This window comes from Plodia interpunctella, chromosome 16 (genome assembly GCF_027563975.2).
Source record: "Plodia interpunctella isolate USDA-ARS_2022_Savannah chromosome 16, ilPloInte3.2, whole genome shotgun sequence".
Lineage (NCBI taxonomy): Eukaryota > Metazoa > Arthropoda > Insecta > Lepidoptera > Pyralidae > Plodia > Plodia interpunctella.
Window position 1 is genome coordinate 2,833,173 of NC_071309.1, and position 23,567 is coordinate 2,856,739.

Here is a 23,567-nt window from a genome sequence, read left to right on the forward strand (position 1 = left end):
AACCCAAATACATTTATATCTGCTGAATATAATACTGGCACATACTAGATTACATTTGGTACTATAGTTATCTTTTAATTAATCTTTTAGTTATATGAAGGTTGGAAAGGAAGAAGGCACTTTCAATAAAATGGCAAAAATAGATACATTTTTGACGTCGATTATGACCGTGTTAAAAAATAAACAAATAATAAGTTTCCTGGGTGATAATGCAGAAAATACCCCCTCTTGACATTGAATTCGTCATAACTTTGATAAGAAACACGTTTTTGATACTTACACAATATCTCCGGCTCATCATGAATGGAGAAATAATATAATTTGAAACAATCAGTTTCCTGGATGACAATGCAGAAAATACCCCCTCTTGATATTGAAATCGTCATAAATATTATAAGAAAAACGTCTTTGACACACAAAATTATACAGATTATTAGATATATTAATTATACGGATATTATACAGGGCGATTTTTATACACCAGCCGAATCACAATATGGTCAGGTCAATACCAAATTATTACATACTATGTCCTGGCTTCACATACTATTTCCTCGGAGGGTGTCCCAGTCATTTCCTTAGATATTTGTTGTATTTCGAGATCCAAACCTGCTGTGAAAATTTGGCTAGAGAACCACCTGTTGAAGGAAATTGATGACAACTTATACTTATGAATATTGTGTGATGAAATATGAGATGTTCTATAGTTTCTGTAAGTGAAATGTAATATAATTTAACAGTCAATATATGTATTTAGATGCAACAAGGACAGCGTTATCAGCAGAGCATTAATTGCTCAATTTGATCTCCGGATTTTTGCCCTCCTTTCAATAATAAATTCCATCCAATGAAAGAATCAAAATATTATTTCGTACATGGAAGATGTTATTTAAGTAGGTCAATAAATTCACTGAATACTATTCCGGATCGTATGTGCGCTATCATTTAACAACACACATTTTATCTGTATTATCTCTTACTGATAAGTTATTTCCATAGTCCCAGCGAAAATATCATTGCACATAAAATGCTTGTGTATCTGTACGTAATTTGCATGACTGGGCAATATTTTTATTTCCGTAGTTACTATTTAAACTTACGATTTCAGCTCCGTTTACTGATGTGCTATATAGATTAGAGAGAGAGAGAATATCGGGAATATTTTTGTGAACAAAACATAACCCTCTATTTTATGGTTTTGTCGTAATCGGTAAAATAAAACAGAAAGTAATTTTAAGTTTATGATAGGTAAAAATTTGTAGAAAGTAGAATTATACAAAAAATCTAGAAAAATATAGTTCGTTTAAAACCTAACAAAAAAACAAATAACATTAAATCATTCATTTCAATAAATATAAATTGTATTTAAAATTTTAGAGGAATATTTTGTGGAATTCCCAGCTAAAACAAACCAGTTTAAAGATAAATTCTTTAAACTGACTTCACTATTGTTGTTTTAATGTTATAATTTGATACGAACCGGTCTGACAAAGTCAACATTAGACTTGGATCGCGACTTGCTAATTTGTTAAATTTACGTTTCTACAAAATTTGATATGAGTATCATTGCAATTGGTTATCTTAGGTGGTGTATCTTATCATAGATATGAGCAATAACTCGTACATTCTAGAATGTGGACATAGTGAACCATTGAACTAAAAATGCAATGTTCAATGTCATTCCGATTTCATATACACTTATCAATAAGTTATACAATTTTCAAATGTACTTATGTGCTATCGCATAGTTGCCGTCGTATCTAAGTCACTTAAAATAACATTCACGTAATAGGAATAGTAGCTATTTTAGTTCTCTAGTCTCTATCTAAACGTATTTTCGGTTACTTCCCCGTCTTCTGCCAGGCCTTATGATATCCTGCAGGAATGTGTTAAAAGTAATTGTTTTTTAACCAGTTTTCCATCCACCTTTATTCCAAGAGGTGAAGAGTCTATTCTTACCCATAGATGGTTATATATAGAAATATCGTTTCTTTTTGGAAATGGGAGTGAAAGCAACAAACGAAATTTGTTGCTCTCACTCCCTTTGTAAATTTCCCTTTTGTAATAAATATGCGGTGTAAGAATGGCATATGAATATTTGAGAAATCTTGACTTCCCTTGAGGCTGAAAGTTATCAAAAATATCCTGCAATTTATAACAATATATGTGTCAAGAAAAAGTCTTACAAAACATTCGTATAAATAATGCTGCTGTATGATAACAGTGGGGTGATTGTTTAAAGTAAATATTTACTATGATCATTAAAGTCCTTAGATAATATCTTGTTGAAGTCGCTTATTGCTCACACAGGAGGTTATAATGTTAATGCCAAATTGCACAGTTGTGTCGTTTACATTTTAGATTAATTTGGGACTACTGAGTAATCGGAAGTCGTATATATGTTTCTGTAGCATAAAATATTACAAAAGATGATACAGTACAATGATCACTGAAACATGCATTATTTGCTTAACCTATTACCGCCCACAGTACTTTGAGTGCATATTTTTTTTTATAAATCAATGTTTTTGCGAGCATTAATAGTTTAGAAGCATCCTAACAATATTTTGGACACTTCGTACTTATGAAATAGACGAACTTATTCGCAGAAGAAAAAATTCTAGTATTAAAAAAGCCACCGAGCATAAAGTCACATAGACAAATACAAAATTATAAGAATTGTTATTATTTTCATGACGTCATAGAAGACACACAAATAAATCATGAAGACAAAAATTTCTGATATTAATATCTATTAAGCCTTTAATAGCAGTGTTATAAAATAGCATATTTTTCCTGTAAAATTTATTTATACAACGATACTAACTTTAATTCGACTTGAAGGCTGGTAACGCCTAGTTTTACTAAATTATTTACACGTATTTTACACCACTGCTAACTAATTATTTTCTCTTATAGGTACTTAAAATGTATGCTTGGGAGCCAAGCTTCGAGGACCAAGTACTTAAAATAAGGAATAAGGAAATGAACGTTTTGAAACAAACAGCGTATCTAAACTCTGCGACATCATTTATTTGGTCTTGCGCACCGTTTTTGGTAAGTAATTAAAAGATCTAAGTATATAAATATGAAAATTAACCCGTCCATCCAACTAGTCCCATTGAGATGTCCCATAATGGTACAACTGAGTCGATTTCGTCCCAGTGGTCCCATGGGACAAGTTGTACTACTATTTCAGACCCAAAAGTCGTCATCACCATCTCAAAATGTTCAAAAAGTTGGACATCGTGCTTTAGTACTTTGATACGAGTATTATCCCCGTGGACATTCGTTGCCCTTACTAAGCAAGTAGCATTCACTTTAAGTTGTTTTTAAATTCTTAAATAGATCTTAAACACAATTATAGGTTTAATTAACATCTTATCAGTATCTTGAAACAGCGAGTCTAATTGTATATACTTAAAGACTACTGTATCTTATATCTAGGAGTCAGGCATTTATATACAGAAAAAGATATTTTCGAGACATTCTCAGATAGCATTTAAAAAAATATATGTACACAAGATAACGGTGTCATTATAAAACTTACAAATAGAAAACAAATGTTACTATGTCTATAGAAATTTCTTCCAGTAGGCGCGAAAGAAAAATAGAAAAAAGGAGCCATTGGGGTGTTCAAGAAAAATAGATAAATATTATTGTGATAAACTTAAATATTCTACATAATGGAAAATGCTACATAAATATATGTATAAAACTATAATGAATAGATATAAATAATATATAATATACATATAAATAAATATTAGGATGAAATGGAGAGGTAATGTTCCTTAACTCTTCTTAAAGACCGAATTTGTTTTTGACTTTAAAACATTTTTTAAAAGATTTATAAAGCCTAAGAGTTTACAACAATTTAATGTCTTTAATGCACACACCCTATTTGATTCACGATAATCGATAATGAGTAAGTAAATTATTAATCTATTACGACATACAGGCCATTGAATCTCAATATCATGGCATGTTACGATATGACACTATCATTACCTATTGAGATTGATGACTGTCACTTATCAGTTGTTCGGGGCAATAATCCTTTTGGTTTTATTACATCAGCCTTATTAAAAGTGATAATTCTCTTATCGATGCGTATTAATAGCCTGTAAAACTGATTAGGAATATTTTGCAGAATCATATAAAACTTTGATTATAAATCAATCTAATATAATAAATCATTGCGGTTACCACCAAAATTAACTATTTCTATTTTTGGGAAAATTAAGCAGACATATTAATTGTTCTATTTTAATATTAATTACCTGAGTTGAAAATTGTTTTCGTATATTATTTGGTGCTTCTCATATTACTTACTTATTATATTATGATGTTATTTTTTTATAAGTTTTAGCCCAACAGATTTACTTCGTTATTAACCGGTAAAGTAATGACATTTTAGCAAAGACACGACGTAAGTATAACTTAATTACACTGGTCCCAAGGCAAATATCATTATCTCTGACTTACCATTCTTATAGCTATATTCTCGAGTCGATGTTAATGATGCATAAAATAATAAAATATGCATGCATTCCTGAAAAGACGAACAGTTAACGTGTGTAATCAATTATATTTTTTTCTTCAAGGTAACATTTGTAACGTACGTCACATTTGTGGTGTCGGATCCTGTAAATAATCAGCTTACGACAGAGACGGTATTCGTGTCTATGGCCCTGTTGTTATCTATGAAAGCTCCGTTAATCATACTCCCCTACGTCATAGTATACATGATAGAGGTAGACTCTCCATATGTTTGACCAAATCCGCGCTTTATATCTTATCGATATACTTCTATAATATAGCATCTATAGAGTACGTGAAATATTTATTTATGTAGCTTGATACCAAGCCGACGAAATAGGTGGTGGAGCGAGTTTGAAATTATCAAAATACGCCTGATCAGTTCATTTATGAAAATCATACCATCTTTATCATATAATAACTGTCGCGATCTTTTCACATTCCTGCTTTCCTCAAGTTCGGATGACGATTTTTTGTAGGAATTTATGTAGGAATTGTAACAGGTTTAAAAGATTACAAAAGAGAGTTACACATTAATCAAATTTAATGTGTAGTACTAGACGATACTATGAATAGTAAAATATGAAATATATTGTTATAAATTACATAACATGTGTATTGCGTAACTTTACTCTCAAAAAGTCCGTGTTACTCTGGCGTAAAGTCTCGTGGCTAAAGTGTTATTTTTGTTTCAAGGTTACCTTCCTAACTTTTCTCACATTCGTGGTCATCGACCCGGAAAAGAACCGACTGACAGCTACCAACATTTTCGTGTCGATGTCACTGTTTTACACTATACATTTGCCGTTAGGTCTGCTTCCCCTCATCGTGGTATCAGTGATCGAGGTAGAACTGCCATTGTTTATGCAACCTATGGCTGTGGATCTTCCTCTGGCACGAATACATACTAACATTAATCCTCCATCAGTCGTTTTGTGGTTTTATTGCCGGCCGCCTCTGCGATGAGCCATTGAGTCGCCGGTGATGAAACGTACGAGCAATGTCGACTGAAGCGAGTCGCGGCCATTTGTTTGAGTGTGTCACTATGGATTTGTAAATAAGTGATTTATACTTGTATCTAGAATAATTTTTGACTTAAAGTCTAAGAATAAAGACAAAAAAAAATGGAGTACTGACTCAGCTCATTACAGAGATATTATCAGTTTAGTACATCATTGCACTGCACATGCGCAATTAAGATCAAAACTACTTACTATCTAAAAGTTACTGAATTGCCTAGGCGCTGGCGCACGGGTATCAAATTATCAATCGAAGTTATTAGTGAACGCTCACACAAAGATGGCTGCGGCTCGCACTGTCTCGCACAATGCGAGTTGCATGTCCGTCGAGCCGCATCTAATTCACGGAATGGTCTCAGGTGTCGCTGATGTCGTTCGGATGCTTTGTACTGGTAAACGATACTGAAGTGCTCGATGCTAAGAAGGCTTTCGTAGCGTTGTCTCTTTTCAACATCCTACGATTCCCATTATCAATGCTGCCTAATGTTATATCGAACGTTGTACAAGTAAGTTGATAAATCTGATTTGTTTGTTTGTTCAGTGTTGTACAGTTTCGCTTCCCGCTGCAAAAGAAGATTAAGAAGACTTTTTACAAGGAGACAGTGTTATTTTTTATTTTATTAACTTGCAATTAACTGAAACATGATCATTGAAAAATCATTTGTGGCTTAATTAGATAACTAACAACGCATTTTACTCTCTTCCTATTTCTTTGTGATAATTTATTTGTTTTAATAATACTAACGCTTGGTGCTGGCGTTATGTTCTAACTTATTGTTATGGTTTAAACAATGACGAAGTATAAATATGAATAAATTACTAATTAAAATGTTGCTTGGATGTTATACTAATTTGTTGACATACATGTTTATACTTCTTTTTAACACTATAATTTTCTTTTCTTTCCAATTTTTTTGTATGTCACTTTTATAAAATAGTTTTATTATGTTTTGTAGACATCAGTCGGTATAAAACGATTGAACAAATTCATGAACTGTGATGAATTGGATGAGAGTGCAGTGGAGCACGACCCTAAAGAACGTAAGCTATACAAATTTATATATATATATATTTAAGTATATGTAAAACAAATGTACTGTTTCGAATAGATCTCTAATGGAAAAAGTATTTTATTAATGTCTTCAATTTCGTAAAAATCTTGATTAGAACTCCTATATATAGTAATAATTAATGTAATTAAAATGTGTACAGATAAATAAAACATTATGATAAAATTTTGATTGACACATGTGTTAACAAACTCGTCTCTTAACAAAAAACAATCTCGATCAATAACATTACCTTATTTAGGTTGAAATGATTTTTTTTATTATAGCGAATCCACTAGTAATAGAGCACGGGCACTTCACATGGGGGGACGAAGCGGAGCCAACATTGAAGAACATCAACCTGGAGATCCCTCGTGGCTCCCTGGTGGCCGTGGTGGGCGCGGTGGGATCCGGAAAGAGTTCGCTCTTGTCCGCTCTGCTGGGGGAGATGAACAAGGTCTCCGGGAGAGTCAACACTCAAGGTGAATTAACCACAACTTTGGTCGTAAATCACGCCGGAAAAGTCGCGGGCAAACGTGCACGTTTAGGCACCTAAACGTGTATATAATATGCATATTAAATACACGTTTAGGTTAGGTTTTATTTTGTTTGTTTGTTTGAACGAGCTAAAATGTGGCACTAACTAATCTAAACGTTTTCCCGCTTTCTTCATCGGCCGCTAACCGCCGGGGCCATGATCCGCTCGCTTACTTTTTGAACTATTAGACCAAACATAGTTAGCAAGGTAATGTTATAAAGTTTACATTAATAAGGAAGAAATAGGTTATGTAATAATACATATTTGTCTATGGTAAAGGTACGGTGGCCTACGTGCCGCAGCAGGCGTGGATACAGAACGCGACCCTACAAGACAACATATTGTTCGGCAAACCGCTCGACAACCACAAGTACCAAAATGTCATTAACGTCTGCGCGCTCAAAACTGACTTCGATATGCTGCCCGGCGGCGACCAGACTGAGATTGGAGAGAAAGGTAAGAACTTTGTAACATAATATTGTTTGTTCATAAGGCAAGGGTAAGGTCTAGATCTTGTTTAACACGTGTTGAACACAAATTGTTATCTTAACATATATTTATTGATAATATATGTTAAGATAACAATTTGTGTTCAACAAATTTGTGGAACTGAAAGGGAGTGCGGCGTGCTGTTTGAGGACTGTGCTTAATATAAATAACTGTCTTACTGTAAGAACCTTACATGATTTATGCAAAAGGTCAGTAGGGTAAAGAAAAGGGCGAGAGGTGGAAATCTTTAGAATGGCTCGCTGTGCTCTTCCGATTGTTAGTAATGATCTTTTAGCCATACCTAAATCTGAACATATATCATAGTGGGTGATTATTCATATTCTCATTAGAGGTTTATTGAAATAAACAAAAACAAATGTAGTGTAATGAACATGCATATCGCGCAGGTATCAACTTATCTGGCGGGCAAAAGCAGCGAGTATCGCTTGCCCGCGCCGTGTACTTCGACGCCGACAACTACTACTTGGACGACCCTCTCAGTGCAGTCGATTCGCATGTCGGAAAACATATCTTCGATAAGGTTTGTTTGGAAAAATATTACATTTGTCTGGAAACTTACGTAATACTAATGATATATACGTAATGATATATACTCGACTACTCGTAGCTCCAATGTAGTCCTGAAAATGATAGGAAAACGACTGGACTGTCCTTACGGCCGAGACAGACATGTTAGACTAAATTTAATGGATAAATTTGTAATTTAATTAATTATATTTCTGAATGTGACAATATATTCGGTAAGATTTGACTGTCGGATGACTGTAAATAGTAAAAATCGGATTTTTTACGAGTTAATTTTTTTTAACTGTTTTTTTATTTTTAACAATACCGAATAGAATAGCCAAGATTCTAGGAAGGAAATTATAAAACTAGAATTAAATTCGTATTATATTTTTTACATAAATATTAACATTTACTTTCCGTCGTTAAAAATATATAGATTTTCATTTTCGTTCGTGTACGCCATACTTTATTATATAGAAAAGACAAAGAAATAGGTAACTCCAGCAAATTCATGATGCAATGACGACTGCCTTTTTTGATTTTTCAACAATATTTAATGTTGAATGAAGTGTGTACTTGTGTTTCTTACGAGTAATTTAAATAATAATTTGTATTGCAGTTGATCGGCCCCAACGGCTTACTCAAAAACAAAACGCGCGTGTGGGTGACCCACAACGTGTCGTACTTGTCTCAGACAGACTTGGTGCTGGTCCTTCGCGACGGACAAGTCTCAGAAGCTGGCACCTACCAGCAACTGCTAGAAAAGAAGGGCGCCTTCGCCGACTTCCTGCTGCATCATCTCAGTGACGCTGAACGGACCTCCCCTGAAGGTAACATTCTTATATATAAAAATAAATGCTGCTGTCGCGTCTGTCTGTATGAATGACATAAACTCAAAAACTACTAGACGGATTTTTGTATGGTTTTTACCAATATATAAGTGTGATTGCTGAGGAAGGTTCAGGTAAATATGTTATTATGGCTTTACCCGAGCGAAGCTGGGATGGGCCGCGTTTTTTAAATTACCAAGGAGGCAAAAGGCTTGCGGCTCGTGGAAAATGGTCACAACATTTCTACACGATACGACTTTGAGGGCTAGGGTCCAATGTCATTAGTCGTTGATTTGACACTTACCTTCTTGCATAATGGAAGACTCAATTCAACTCGGACTATTAGTAATTTATATTAATATATTAAGTTTAATTGGTATCATATGACAAATAAATAAATGCAATTTTTTAAGTGAAAACTTCTTTAGCGGCGTTGTGCACTTTTTGTGATGGGTAAAAAAAATGCGCGTCAGGACACGTGACCTGATCGAAAATGCGTAAGATGTCAGAAATGCACAACGTTAAAACGTTAATATTCAAGTTTTCACTTCTGCCGGCACTCCCGGAGTGCAACACGTTTTTTTTTTAACACAATGTTCGGTAACAGTAAATATTTTCCTAGAACTTGACGAGTTGAAGCAGGACCTGGAGACGAAGCTAGGCTCGGAGTTCCAGAACAAGCTGCAGCGCGCGCGCTCGCTGTCCGAGAGCGCCTCCGAGTCGGAGCCCGCCGCCGCCGCCGCCGCCGCCGGTAAATTTATTATTATTGTGTGTATGCTTAGACTCTAAAACTGCTAAATACTTTGAACTACTGATTTTGATATGTATTATATTTGTATGACAACCGTATTCCCAAATAGGATTGATGTCAAACAAGCAGCCGGTCATAAAATCAAAGCCAAATCTTCAAAATTCAAATAATTAATTTTTTACGCTGACTTCAGGCTTCGGCCACCACATCCGTGAACGCAATTGGGAACACAAGAATAGATAAATACATATAACATTTTTCTCAGGAGATAGTCGCGACAGTATAAAGAAACGCACACCCGAAGCCACTCCCAACGAACTGAAAGAGAAAAACAAACTCATTGAAGCGGAAAAAACCGAAACTGGAAGTGTAAGTACCAAAAATGTTATCACTTGCTGATTCGATTACGACTCCCACTTCGAGTCGAATCGCAATCGAATTAGTAATTGCATCTAGTAGAAGTATATATATAATATCAATGTGACGTCATATTTTTTATTCCTCTTTTATACACAAATAAACTTAAGTGTATAAATGGATTTGTTATACATATCACACAAGCTTTTTAACTTATTTTTGAAAATAATAATGAGATGAAATATTTCTGGAAATTCCCGCTCGATTCCAGAATTTTTTCATCTCATAATTATTTTCAAAAACCAAGTGTACTTTAAGTAATGTCGTAGCCAACGTAAGATTTGAAATTTTCCATGTCGCTTCAGTTGTCATGTCATGTCGTGTCTTTGATAATGTATTTGCCCGAGATTGGCTCCTAACGAGGGAACTCCAACGGTTTATTGCACGGACGTGATATTTATCACGCGTTGAATCGCAGCAAAATCTCGCTAACGATAATAAAAGCTTGTGTCATATTAAATTTTGGGTGAATATTTTTAAGCTACTTTGGGTGCCGACATTGTCATACTAGTGTGACATGAAGAACTTTATATTTTATTCTTCACAATCACATTAATGTGACACAGAAGAATATTTTTTATTTACACTGAATATAATATGGGATTGGGCGGGGCATATTTCACCACAACTTGGGTTCCCATGGCTCACTATAGAGACCTTTGGAAGACAGAAGTGAAAAAAAGAGTCGCACTATCATATTAGACGGTAAAGACTATTGTTTGCGTCCGCAGGTGAAGTGGGGCGTGTACAAGCACTACCTGATGAGCGTGGGCGTGTTCGCGTCGCTGGTGACCGTGCTCATGAACCTCGTGCTGCAGGTGTTCCAGGTCGGCTCCAACTACTGGCTGGCGCGCTGGTCCAGCGACGATCGAATTGTGAGTATTGAGTCAGTATTAACACTCGGCTAAGCCACACACTATTGCCACAATCACACTTTTAGCACTACCATAATACATAGTGTGTTATCTTTATTTCACTAATGTAGAATAATCTCCTATGAAGTTTTTATTTTGCTATAAATTAAAATAAATTGATAAAAACGTAATGGTGGCGCTAGTGAGCCGGAAGCGCCCTCTTAATTGCAAATCGTATCAGAGCAAAACACCGGGGCGCAGCTAGTGTGCATATGAAGCATGAAGAGTAAAAATTAATGCTTTTATAATAAATTTGCTGCGCCCCAGGGCTTCAGTCCCGTGGAAATATCGGGATAAAAAGTACTCTATGTGTTATTCCAGGTTATATTCTACCTGTATAACAAATTTCGTAACAATCCGTCCAGTCGTTTGTCCGTGAAAGAGTAACACACATACACATACATCATCACAAACTTTCGCATTTAATATTAGTAGAATAAAAATACGGGCATATATTTGTACTTATGATCATAGACATTTGTCTGCCGTTCCTTAATGTGTTGTTCCCGTATGTCGATACGATACAAGCTTAGTGCTCAATATGAGCCGTTGAGCGTTGTCCATTTAATATGGGATACGATTACAATACAACAAAAGTGATTATAATGTAGTATAATTTCGTCCGCCAGTTGGTCGACAACAAAGTGGACACTTCTCGCAGGGACATGTACCTGGGAGTGTACGGCGCACTCGGCGTCGGCCAGGGTGAGTCTCACGTTGTGCGCACTGTGACTAACTGACGGGGCACTCACGAGCATTTATATCTTATTAGGGAGCTTTCAATGAAAATAAACACCTAAGTTGGTTAAATATCAACCGATGGCACTCAACATGTCATAAAAACTCGTCTGTTACGACCATTTTGTCACACTACTAGTGAATGTGACGTAGAAAATTTTTTCTCCATATTTTGTTGAATATTGTCACCGTGTGATTATTCGCGCCAAAGTTATTGTTTATTAGATTGGGGTGCGTTTTTAATCATTACTCAATACTTAATATTTTTATTGCATACCATAAAGTTATATTACATTATAACCAATCTAGCTATCTTTCAAAAATTTATGCGAATTCAAAAAAGAAAAGAGTAAATTGTACTGTTAATTAAGAAGAATATGTTTTTAAGGTGACTTAAATTACTCACAGTTTCAAATAAGGCTCTAAATGATATTACTTTGTCATGAATTAATATCACTTCATGTTATATAGGCGCAATCGGAACTGTCAAGTTGTAAAAAAAATCCTCATAAATGCTCGTGAATTTGACAATGGCTCTTGGGGGGTTTGATTTGAATGTTTGTAAAATAATCAACAAATCTATTAATGATATAGGATTTTTAAAATATTCGTTAAAAGTAAAAGATATTTATCTCATGTATTGTCATTACTCCGGTGACAATATCAGTATCACCAATTAAATTTAAAAATCCTTTGTCCGGTTTAGTTGATGTACTTACAGATTGAATAACTGCAGGCTATTGTAAAATGCTGACATGCTGGTTTATTTAATGAAAAATACAAAGTAATGCAATAAATCACTTATTCACACTCAATTTTGGTTCGTCACTCAAAATTGAAACTTTATCTTAGAACAGACACATTTCATTCAGAAAAAATTAAACATCACCCTAACTAAACTGTAAATTAATTTAACGACAAAAATAATTATAAATTTGTGTAACGTTGGATTGTCTGCTAATACTTGGATATGAACTATATAAATTGGTATACACATAACAGATATTGTAAAATACTAAATTGGGTATTACTAAATTTAGAACTTCATTGTAAATAAAAATGGACGGGAAGTTGCGGTTCCGAGGTAATGGAAGTTTAGTAATGAATACATTGTTTACTCTGGCTGTTTCCTATTTGGTCTTTTTAAATCTCAATTTTGGTTTCTATTTGGACTTGCCCATTTATTAACAAAACCTTTGCGTTCCACTATCGACGTCATCACACACACACATTCTATATTTCTTTTTAATAAACGATCTTGCATGGTTTATTGCATGATTTTAAAATATCATAATATTCATTTTTGTGTTCATAAATTTAAAACAGAAAGCAGCGAAGGTTTTCATCTTCTCAGCTTTCTGTTGAACATCATGTTAGTGCATGTTTTATTGATATCATCATGTGATTTCTGAACATTACGTGTGTCAAGTCCGTGGATACGTGGGGAGTCCACAATCTAGGACCTCGCGCCGGTTTTTCAAGGACCACATCCGAACAATTTTTTTAAATGTAATAACATCATTATTTTTTCAAAGTTATATGTTTCTGTTTTATATTTAAAAATAGCGAGGATCCTTCTAAGCATTCAAGTTCAGGCGCGGTCCTACACCGACATTTTGATTGAGTCAGTGGACATTGTTCTCAAATTTGGATAAATCAATATGTAAATAATTAGTTTCTCGTTAGATCGGATTTTTACACATCTTAAGCGACTTAACCGCATTTGTACTAATAAACCTTTATACTGAGATTTAATTAATAATTTTTAGTCATACGGCCGTGCCGGTCGAACTATCGCGATGTGGTTTTTGTATTAGGAATGTTACGGAGCTCCAACACCGATCTCGAAAACTCACCTTAAATTTCGGTGTCGGTCGTCACGGCCTCGCAAGAAATAAAATGGCCGCGACCATAATAACTCATTCGTAAAGATCTTGCTTGTCTAAAATGGTCTCATTCGAAAATCAATTTAAAGCATCGCGAAATATACATAAATCTCCGTAATATGGCCGTGAGACGGCGGCGGGCCTAGCGGTGTGGGTGTAGCGTGTGGGTGTGGCAGTGGTGTCGGTGTCGGTGTCGTCGCTGGCGCTGTACCTGGGCACGCTGCTGGCGGCGCGCGCTCTGCACGCGGCCATCCTCGCGGGCGTGCTGCGCGCGCCCAGCATCGGCTTCTTCGACTGCACGCCCGTCGGCCGCGTGCTCAACCGGTTCAGCAAGGACGTGGAGGTGCTGGATAACGTGCTGCCGATGACCTTGCGCGGATGGACCTCCTGCTTCTTTGCGGTAAACACCAGCCGCCTGCCGCTGCATTCGTTCACTCGGCTCTTCAAGAGATTTTTTGTCGAAAATTAAAAATACTAACTTATGTCTATGCACGCGTGGACTAGATAGATTTTACTGTCATGAGTCAAATCAATATTGAAGTGAAAATATAGTGTCAGTCTGAGCACGCGTTGATCTTTGATTTATTTATTTTATTGTACAAAAATACAATTTGCAAAAGTACAATAGGCGGACTATTATTGTGTATGGAAATAGATTTGTCTTTTTATTAAAAACATGTATACATTAATTACATGCGTTACATTTTTTCATTTCGTTTCTAAAATGTACTAAAGATCTCTTTGAGTGTTGGGTCTTATGCCGTGGAATATGCCCCTCATTCCGGAATCTTCTTTATTAATATTGATTAAGGTTTATTCAAACTCTTAATTTGTCAGTGAGAAGTGTGAAGAGGTGAAGAGGCATATTCTCAGCTAATCCTCCATGAAATACAGAATCTCTTTCTCCAAAATTTTAAAATGAACCTCTTTTAACCGCGTGCGTTTCATTCAAATATTGGGGCAAGAAATACTGTTATATCATTACCTAATGTCATTGCAGTGGTGACTAGATTACTGGTTTATTCAATAATTGGATTGACTATAGTGTTTCGTTTCCCATAGACCAGCATAGATAGAAGGAGATTTTTAGATGATGGCAGCCATGACTGATGTGGGATCAGTTTATAAATTTACGACGAGTTACGACACAAAACTTTGTAGGATTAATATGTTCGTAGTTTTTTTCTCTCTATGCTTTCCTTCATCCATGTAACGTAGGCTAAATAGCAAAATATTTGGCCCGCTTAGGCTTCATACTAAAGGCATGCTTTACGTTCTTTCTGTTTGGTGTGTCTTCGTTTTAACATCTGTAGCACCCGTAGCCGTAGTCCGTAGCCGCTTGCCCTGCACCGGCCGTGCGACGACTGGTAAAGAATGTATTCATTATAGCCCGAGCCCTCCCGAGCGTCCCGAGAATTAACTTCCTGATAAAACAGTGTTCGTGGACGTTGTTGCAGCTATATCGTCGTTTTTTTCGGATTTAATGCCATACTTGGCGTGCTGGCGGGCGGCGCGGATCCTGCACGACCTCTTGTTGAAAAATGTGCTAAAGACACCGTTGCAATTCTTCGAAGTGACGCCAGTGGGCAGGATACTCTCTAGATTTTCTAAAGACGTTGACGTCATGGACTCGTCGCTCCCCTCGCAGTTCGCTGACGTCATTTATTGCTTTTTCGAGGTAATACAAGCTATTATGAATTGTACCATTTTGGTTATCGATTATTTGGCCGATAATTTAATTGAGCTTTTTATTTTGCACATTTTCACAATATTTTGTTTTGTGTCCATGTCGTTATTCTGCTAGTGATGGAGTGGGCGAGAAGATTATCGCTTTGTTTCTTAAGTTCTCTGTTTTCTCGTTTTATTTTCTTTGCTTCTTCTTGTTATTTTTATGTATTGTTTTTGTTATATGTCAATAATTTTCACATTTGTGTTGTTTATTTTTCTTTCACTGTACACTGAGAATATGTATTTTTATGTTAACCAGCTACTGACACAAGATAAATATTTATATGTTACTAACATTTGTAAACTGATCCCAGTATAAAACAATGCTGAATCAATTACCTATAATTATATCTATGGGTATAAAATATGCGTCCTAGTAACTAAAGGCAAACAAATATTATATTTATGCTATCTACTCCGAGCGCTCTCTCTTAAGAGAATCATCACATTCAATAGCGCCGAAATTCTTATATTTGTGATCAATAGAAGAAGTTAACAAGCCGATCTACTAAAGGTGACATTTTTTTCCATTTTAATTTTTTTTTTTCCTATAACGCTGCATAACTTTACATAGGTACTAGGAACACTGTTTGTGATCAGTTTCTCGACGCCAATATTCTTGGCTGTGATACTGCCGATCGGAGTGGTGTACTACATCATCCAGCGCTTCTACGTGGCGTCGTCGAGGCAGCTGAAGCGGCTGGAGTCCGTCTCCCGGTCGCCCATCTACTCCCACTTCGGGGAGAGCATCACGGGCGCGTCCACGATAAGGGCTTACGGAGTTACGCAAAGGTTAGTTCCAATAAAAAAATTCGCACTGAAGTAATTTCTTCTATTTTCAAATTCGGCCTCTTCCGAGCTCGGATGTGAAGTTAGCTCTCACGGTAGTGAAGTTTGTAAAAAAAGTGACTATTTCAACTAACTATAACCAATATTCACATTCAAATTTATTATGTTTAGATTCGTTAAAGAGTCCGAGCGTGGCGTGGACCACAACCAAGAGTGCTACTACCCGAGCTGCATCGCGAACAGATGGCTGGCGGTGAGGTTGGAGATGATCGGCAACCTGATCATCTTCTTCGCGGCCATCTTCGCTGTGCTCGGCAGGGAGACCACCTACGCTGGCCTGGTCGGTCTGTCCGTCAGCTATGCGCTTCAGGTAACGTTGATAATAAGGCGTTCCTCACTCGGACAATAGTTTCTCACAAAAGCGGATTATAGAACAGATCACGAGATCGATCTTGAGCTCGAGATGTTAAATTACTACATCGTTACTGTTTCAGATAACGCAAACACTAAACTGGTTGGTACGCATGACATCCGAGGTGGAAACTAATATTGTCGCCGTAGAACGAATCAAGGAATACGCTGAAACGAAGCAGGTGTGTTCACACTATCTTTCTTCACTCAAAATATCTCTCTTTGGCGCTTTAAGATTATGCCTTTTTCCGATTTTATTCAACTCGCGAAGTAATCTGACATAACTTTCCTATTATTTGGTTCATCCTGTTGATACTCGTTCAGGAGGCACCATGGACGATAGGCAGCGGTCCGGGCTCGACGTGGCCCGAGACCGGAGCCCTGCAATTAGAGCGACTCACGCTTGGCTACCGCGCCGGGGAGCCCGCCTTGCGTGACGTCACGTGTTCTGTGGCGCCCGGGGATAAGCTGGGCATCGTGGGCCGCACCGGCGCGGGCAAGTCCACGCTCACGCTTGGCCTCTTCAGGTTAGTGACCCCGCGACTCACGCTTGGCTGTGTGACGTCAGAATATCGCCAACAGCCTTTGATGCCGGCTACACGCTATCGCCGAACAAGCGCAGAGTGATTTTATTCACTGTAATGAAAAACCAGTAATTTACGCCGAATCCGCCGGAAGCCGGAACCGGCATGATGTTGCAATATTGAACAATTGCCCAAACAATTGTTCTCGCTTCAAACTATTTGGATTGAATTGTTCAATGCAATCCAAAATTGCTTGCTAAACTTATGATTCAATTCAACGAAAGATTTGAATTGAATCAAATGTATTAGTTGTTGTACACAATATATAAAGATGATTACTCACCGCAGCCACTACAAATGTAAGTACAATGTACAGTGTCCGGCATAAAAAGGTAAAATGAAATCTGGATTCACCAACAGGATAGTGGAAGCCATGGGCGGCAAGATCCTGATCGACGGCATCGACATCGCGACGCTGGGCCTGCACCAGCTGCGCGCGCGCATCACCATCATCCCGCAGGACCCCGTGCTGTTCTCGGGCACGCTGAGAATGAACCTCGACCCCTTCGAGGCCTACACCGATGAGGAGATCTGGCGGTCGCTGGAACATGCGCATCTCAAGACGTTTGTGAAAGGTAAACAGCATAAAATAAAAGATTTAGGACATTTTAAGTAGAACACCTGTTTCAACGCTTTCTAATAAAATATCATAATGTTATCTGACAGATAAACTAATAGCTAGATAAATCTGTTTCAAGTTATTTGCCAGTTAGCCCTATCCAACATACCCTGTTAGTATTAGTCAAATCTCAGAAGTTTAATTTGACCCATTCTTTCTTATCGAGTGGATTCTTATTGGTGTAAATTTTATTCCAAGTCGTCTGAAGGCATCTGACTTGACTTTTGCAACTACCTACCGCATCCTACATCTAGTAGCAAGTATTACACACACTAGTAAACTAAACAGTTCCACCAGTGTGCAGGTTTCACACTATTTTCCTTCACTAGAAACAAGTGGTAGCCTATGACAACTATAACTTTATTACATAAGAAAACGCAGATATACAAGAAGCAGGAAAAACAGTAACAATATTTCGTTTGTAAAATCTTTATTGCACAAAGATAACACATACAAAGAAAAAATTAAAAAATACAAAAACGCGTGCAAATGACGAAAATATTCCAGAAAGGAATTTCTTGGTTGATAAGTTTGTCAATGTTAAATTTTGCCCAGGTCTGCCGGCGGGGCTCCGGCACGCGATCTCGGAGGGCGGCGAGAATCTGTCGGTGGGCCAGCGCCAGCTCGTGTGCCTCGCGCGCGCGCTGCTGCGGAAGACGCCGCTGCTGGTGCTGGACGAGGCCACCGCCGCCGTCGACCTCGAGACCGACGACCTCATACAGGTGGGCCACCACAACAACCAACCAATAAAGTCAAAGAATTTAGTCAGAAATTTGACCTTTACTTCCACTTTTCACGTCATATTCTAAACTATTTAATCTACCACATTAATTGGTTGATAAACACCCAGTGTTGCCATCCAATAGGAGACAACGCCCCCATTTATTTTCATAATTTTCTTGACAGACTGTTCATTACATCCATATTTCCTTACTAATATTATAAATTCAAAAACTACTGGGCCGATTTTGATGACATTTTGTACAAAGACGAAACGTTCTGGAGTAACAGACTACCTGTTTATGTTTCACCTGAGCAAAATCGATTTGTTGTTTACTTTTGCCTCAATACATAGTACGTAATGAGATTATTGTCTTCTGACTTGATTGAACTTTGAACAGAAAACAATCCGGTCGGAGTTCGCGTCGTGCACGGTCCTGACGATCGCCCACAGACTAAACACGATCATGGACTCCACCCGAGTGATGGTGCTCGATCGCGGGCAACTGGTAGAGTTCGCGCCGCCAGAACAACTGCTGCAAGACAAGAATTCCATCTTCTACGGCATGGCGAAAGACGCGGGTCTCGTCAACTAAACGCATTGTAACTAAACAAACTTATTTCGCCCGATGCGGTGTCGCTGCTGTTGAATAAATTCAACGTGCAATTAAATTTAAAACGACTTGAAAGTTTCCGATTTTGGTTCCGAGCCGTGTCATCGAACGATTCTTTATTTTAATTCCAGCCAGTGCTATTGTATTTGTGCCAAGTTGAGCCAATTTTTATTTAAAAAATAATAGGTTCATTCTTCATCGTATCGTTTGACTCATGATGAGCAAATGCCGTAGTACACCAGTAAACCGTTAGTTGTTTGTGCTTTGCTCAATGATTCTATTTTTAACTCAAATAGTGCTTTTTAGTTCATAAATAAATAACCTGCGTTAAAAAAGCTGGAATTAAAAATCGAGTTATGGCATATTCATCAGTGTAACATAGTTATAATGTGTGAAAACCACAGAAATCTTTTTTTCTTTTTCAATTTAGCGATGTTGATAAAAGTAGTGATTCTACCCACCATAGAGTATGATATCCGAGGCAATGGTATGCCACAACGACTAGACCTGAAGCGGCTAGATGGGGAACTATTCATGAAAGATTCTTTTCACCATAGCATTGTAACACTAGAACTTATTTTTTATTTTATTTTTAAAACTTCAGTTCGAAGGTTACTAAATAAAATTTTAAATATTTTATTGATAGATTCCAACATAGACCATTTAGTGAATTAGTGCTGATCAAGTATCTGTCGTGCATCAGTTCCTAGAAGGAATACCCAATCAATGCGCTATATATATTACACAAATGTATAGTACTCAAAACTTCACCTCGCTGCCATGCTTAATATTGATTTACTCGCCTCAAAGTAAGATGTGCCTTTAGGTGTCGTTTCTTTGCAGTGTTTGAAATTTGAAAAACAATGTTTTGCAAATTGACCGTTTACTAATTTATTATGATTCATGTTACATTGCTCAAACGATAAGCAGTACCTAGCTCGTAAATACAAACCAAACACACATTTTGGATATGACTCACATCACGTAGAAAGTACTTAAATATTTTACAATTTTTAAAATTAAAATCTATAAATATACATTGTGTTTTTACTTAATAATGAATGTACTTACTTGAATCTATTATTAGTAATTATAATGTTCAGCTTAAAAGTACCAGCCCTTCTTGATCATATTTTCCGCCACTTTTATAATAATAAATGAATTGGCATCACACATCACAATTATTTAACACCATTGCCACACGATGTTCGTTCTAAAGCGTCCGCTGCGTAACGCGACGGATTCTCTCTGTCACCAATCTTACATGTGAAAGAGATTAAGAACTTCTAGCTCTTTCACACGCAATATTTTACGACTGTGATGGGGACAATCCGTCGCGAGTAAAATACTTCAAACAGCTGAAGTCGGCAAGTTGCTAATTATTGCCTTACAAATGTATTATTTGGGGCCATCCATAAATCACGTCACTTTAAAAGGGTATCTGAGGGGTATCCTGTATTTCTTGACGTCACATTTCAAAATCTAGACTACCTACATTAATATTCATTATTCTTATTGTTTTAATAATTTCTAGGGTTTTCAATTAATTCATAATTGCAAAACTTGCGACGTCACATTAATGATCTCCCAAATGTGTCCAATTGTAACAAGGACGGGGAGGGGTAAAAACATGTGACGTAATTTATGGATGCCTACTTTTCTCGAACTTAGATTAATATATTTTTTTTTTTTCATTAGACTGCATGAAAATTAACGTTAAAACGTTGTGTTTTGCGTAAATACTCCGAAATGTTTTATATTTTACGCTTTTGAAATTTTATAATGAAAACATGGAAATGCGGGTTACCATTAACTTACTTATCCTGAAAAATTGGAAAAGAAAGCTACTATAAGAGTTATCGAATAAGGTTTTATTGTAGAAACAAAGTGCTAAGAGAAATGTGTTTGTACTTATGTAAATTGAGACAGAATTTTTACGAATGTTAGTATTGTTTGTGCTTAATAAGTACTTATTATTTCCTAGTTCCGAGAAGAAATAGTTTGATTTTGTGGTGTTTACACTTACAGAATTAACAAAGTTGTTGTTACATAATCTACTTATACTGCCCATTTACAGAATATTTACTTCCATGTATATTGTATATATTGTACTATACGTAGTGTAGTTATTATAATCTCTGTGTGTAGTATAAGTTTTCAATTTGTACTAGACAACCTTTACTTTTGCTGTACGCTGTGATTAGTTGTTGCATCTGGCTGCGGAAAGTAAATATAAACATTGAGTTCCAATTGAAATCTCATATTAAGTACACTATTTGAAATTCAAGTAATTTGAAATAAAAATACTTATTGTATTTTGTGCCTACATCAATATTTTCAAGTTATTGTCAATTTGAAGTACATACAGCAATAAAATGTGATAAAAAATAATTCATCTGTCTTATACAATTCTGTTTCACATAAAATGTGGTAGATATGTTAGAACCTACTATGATATTAGAATGTTATGTTCGTGTCTAGTGGTAAGAGTCCCTGAGACCATCCGTGAAAAACCAATCAAAAATAATTGACCAGTCATGACATCGCAATGGTCAATTTTCGGTGCGATTTTCTTTCGATTCTTGGCCTGCTCTATGTTATACTGACAATGAGCACGCTGATTGTGATATCATGTGATGTAGGTTATTCAGGGATGTATTCACGGTCCAAATTTAACTACCAGCTGCCTTGTAAATGTTAGATGTGTTCACCTCACTAGGAGACAATTTTTTCGGGATATAAGTTTCTACGCTGACGTAAGTAAGAGTAATAATAGTCAAATGTTCACAACTCAGAATATAATTTATAAAGATGAACAACGTCGGAGTTTAGTGGACAATATCGATTGTAAAATCCGTCTTATGGCAACTAAAATTATTTGTTTTAATTTTGTAATTGCCATTTTCTTTTACCTCATATTATTGAAGTTGATGAATAATTTAGTGGTCAATACCTATCTTTGTTTCTGCTCAAGTGTAAGTGTAGTTGTTTAAGTATGGTCAATGAGGTCGCTCAGTCTTATACATACTATGTTTTTGTAACAATAGTGTTTACATATTGAACTAATTATTTGGTTGTTATTAGCTGTATTTACCAAGTGAAAATCAGCCTGGTTAATTTATGAGACTTAATTGACCGTACATAGATTATATTTAATGCTAATAACGTTTGCTAAAATGTCAATATACCCCAGCATGACTATAATACTTGTTATGTGGTTATAAAAGGGGAAAAAACTTGTACGTATTTCGAAAATGTCCGAATTTATTTATCTGAATGTAATAATTTATTAACAAAGGATTCACTTGAAATGTGCGAATTTATAAAATGCAAACGTATAATAAGTACCTGATGAATCTCCGAGCGTTTCGACCGCTGCGGCCGCGCTGTCATTATGATCCGTCAATTTTCTTGAGAAAGGAATCATTTCCAAAATCAATCATTCAAAAAATTGACTTCAATACAGATAGTAAAACTGTTTCTTTTCTTTGTTAAAACGCACGGCCGCATCGGCTGTCGAAACGCTCGGAGAACCACCCACGTATACAAAGTTTAAATGTTCGAGTTTGGTTGGATGCTTATTGTTCTTTCCTTTAATATTTTTTATTGAGCAGGAAGTGGCCGGAGTCGATCGCTAGTAAATATATTTGAACAGGTCAGGTGAACCCACCATACAGTTATGCAAACAAGGAATCCGAACGTAACTCGTGCATTTATTTTAGGCGGGAAAACCCACTTAGCCGAAATCTCATCTGTTTATTGACGAGATTATTCTTGCCTGCATTTTGAAAGATTCAGTACATAACTGAGTGTTTTTGTTGAAAAATAACGTATTCTATGCACAATTTTAAATGTGTACGAATGCCCAATGTATGTTTTGTACCAAGTGACATGTGTTAATTAGCAGTAAATATTAAAGTTAATATTACGAATTGTAATGGAAATTAAATAGATATAATTTACATACTGATGTTTTGTTATTTTAAACTGGTTAGAAATATGATTATACGAATCCAGCGCTTGAATCGAGTACCACGGGACTCGGCTATTGGATCAATGCAAATCAGCCTAAGGTTCGAACTTTTATGAATTTTAATCAGATTCGCATCAACACCTCTCATCAACCGTTCACGTTTTGTCGCCACTATTCAAAATGACTCTTCTTGTTAAAGGTTTGCATGTAATTTTGTGGAGCATAAGATTAGTAGAAAAAAAATTCTGGAAAATTTTGAGAGTTATTACATATTTATAACGATCTCAAATCGATCTGTTTCGCAAATAACCTATACCGAAAATAACATTCACCCGAGTCAACGATTTGTCGGGAAGCACTCGAGTCAACGATTTAATCGGGAAGTAACAAAAATTTCGGTTTAGGGATAAATTGGTAACAAATAAAAA

At 36.3% G+C, this 23,567-nt stretch overlaps 1 protein-coding gene across 6 annotated transcripts in view; it reads left to right on the plus strand.

Moving 5' to 3' along the window:
- MRP (Multidrug-Resistance like Protein 1) overlaps positions 1–23,132 on the plus strand; it is a 33,343-nt gene extending 10,211 nt beyond the window's left edge. Inside the window, exons 8-26 of one of the 6 annotated variants that reach the window (XM_053756808.2) lie at positions 2,920–3,057; positions 4,608–4,757; positions 6,518–6,602; positions 6,898–7,092; positions 7,428–7,604; positions 8,045–8,178; positions 8,785–8,995; positions 9,618–9,746; positions 10,012–10,115; positions 10,895–11,038; positions 11,707–11,782; positions 15,159–15,379; positions 16,004–16,221; positions 16,390–16,588; positions 16,713–16,811; positions 16,954–17,156; positions 17,574–17,788; positions 18,388–18,554; positions 18,954–23,132. In XM_053756808.2, the coding sequence (XP_053612783.1) occupies positions 2,920–3,057; positions 4,608–4,757; positions 6,518–6,602; positions 6,898–7,092; positions 7,428–7,604; positions 8,045–8,178; positions 8,785–8,995; positions 9,618–9,746; positions 10,012–10,115; positions 10,895–11,038; positions 11,707–11,782; positions 15,159–15,379; positions 16,004–16,221; positions 16,390–16,588; positions 16,713–16,811; positions 16,954–17,156; positions 17,574–17,788; positions 18,388–18,554; positions 18,954–19,148 (3,060 nt within the window). In that variant the 3' untranslated portion in view covers positions 19,149–23,132. Of the gene's footprint in view, positions 1–2,919; positions 3,058–4,607; positions 4,758–5,238; positions 5,389–5,920; positions 6,068–6,517; positions 6,603–6,897; positions 7,093–7,427; positions 7,605–8,044; positions 8,179–8,784; positions 8,996–9,617; positions 9,747–10,011; positions 10,116–10,894; positions 11,039–11,706; positions 11,783–13,877; positions 14,102–15,158; positions 15,380–16,003; positions 16,222–16,389; positions 16,589–16,712; positions 16,812–16,953; positions 17,157–17,573; positions 17,789–18,387; positions 18,555–18,953 lie in introns of all 6 variants that reach the window. The other 5 variants (XM_053756802.2, XM_053756801.2, XM_053756804.1 and 2 more) reach the window with 5 other exon arrangements.
- Positions 23,133–23,567: the final 435 nt, after the last annotated feature.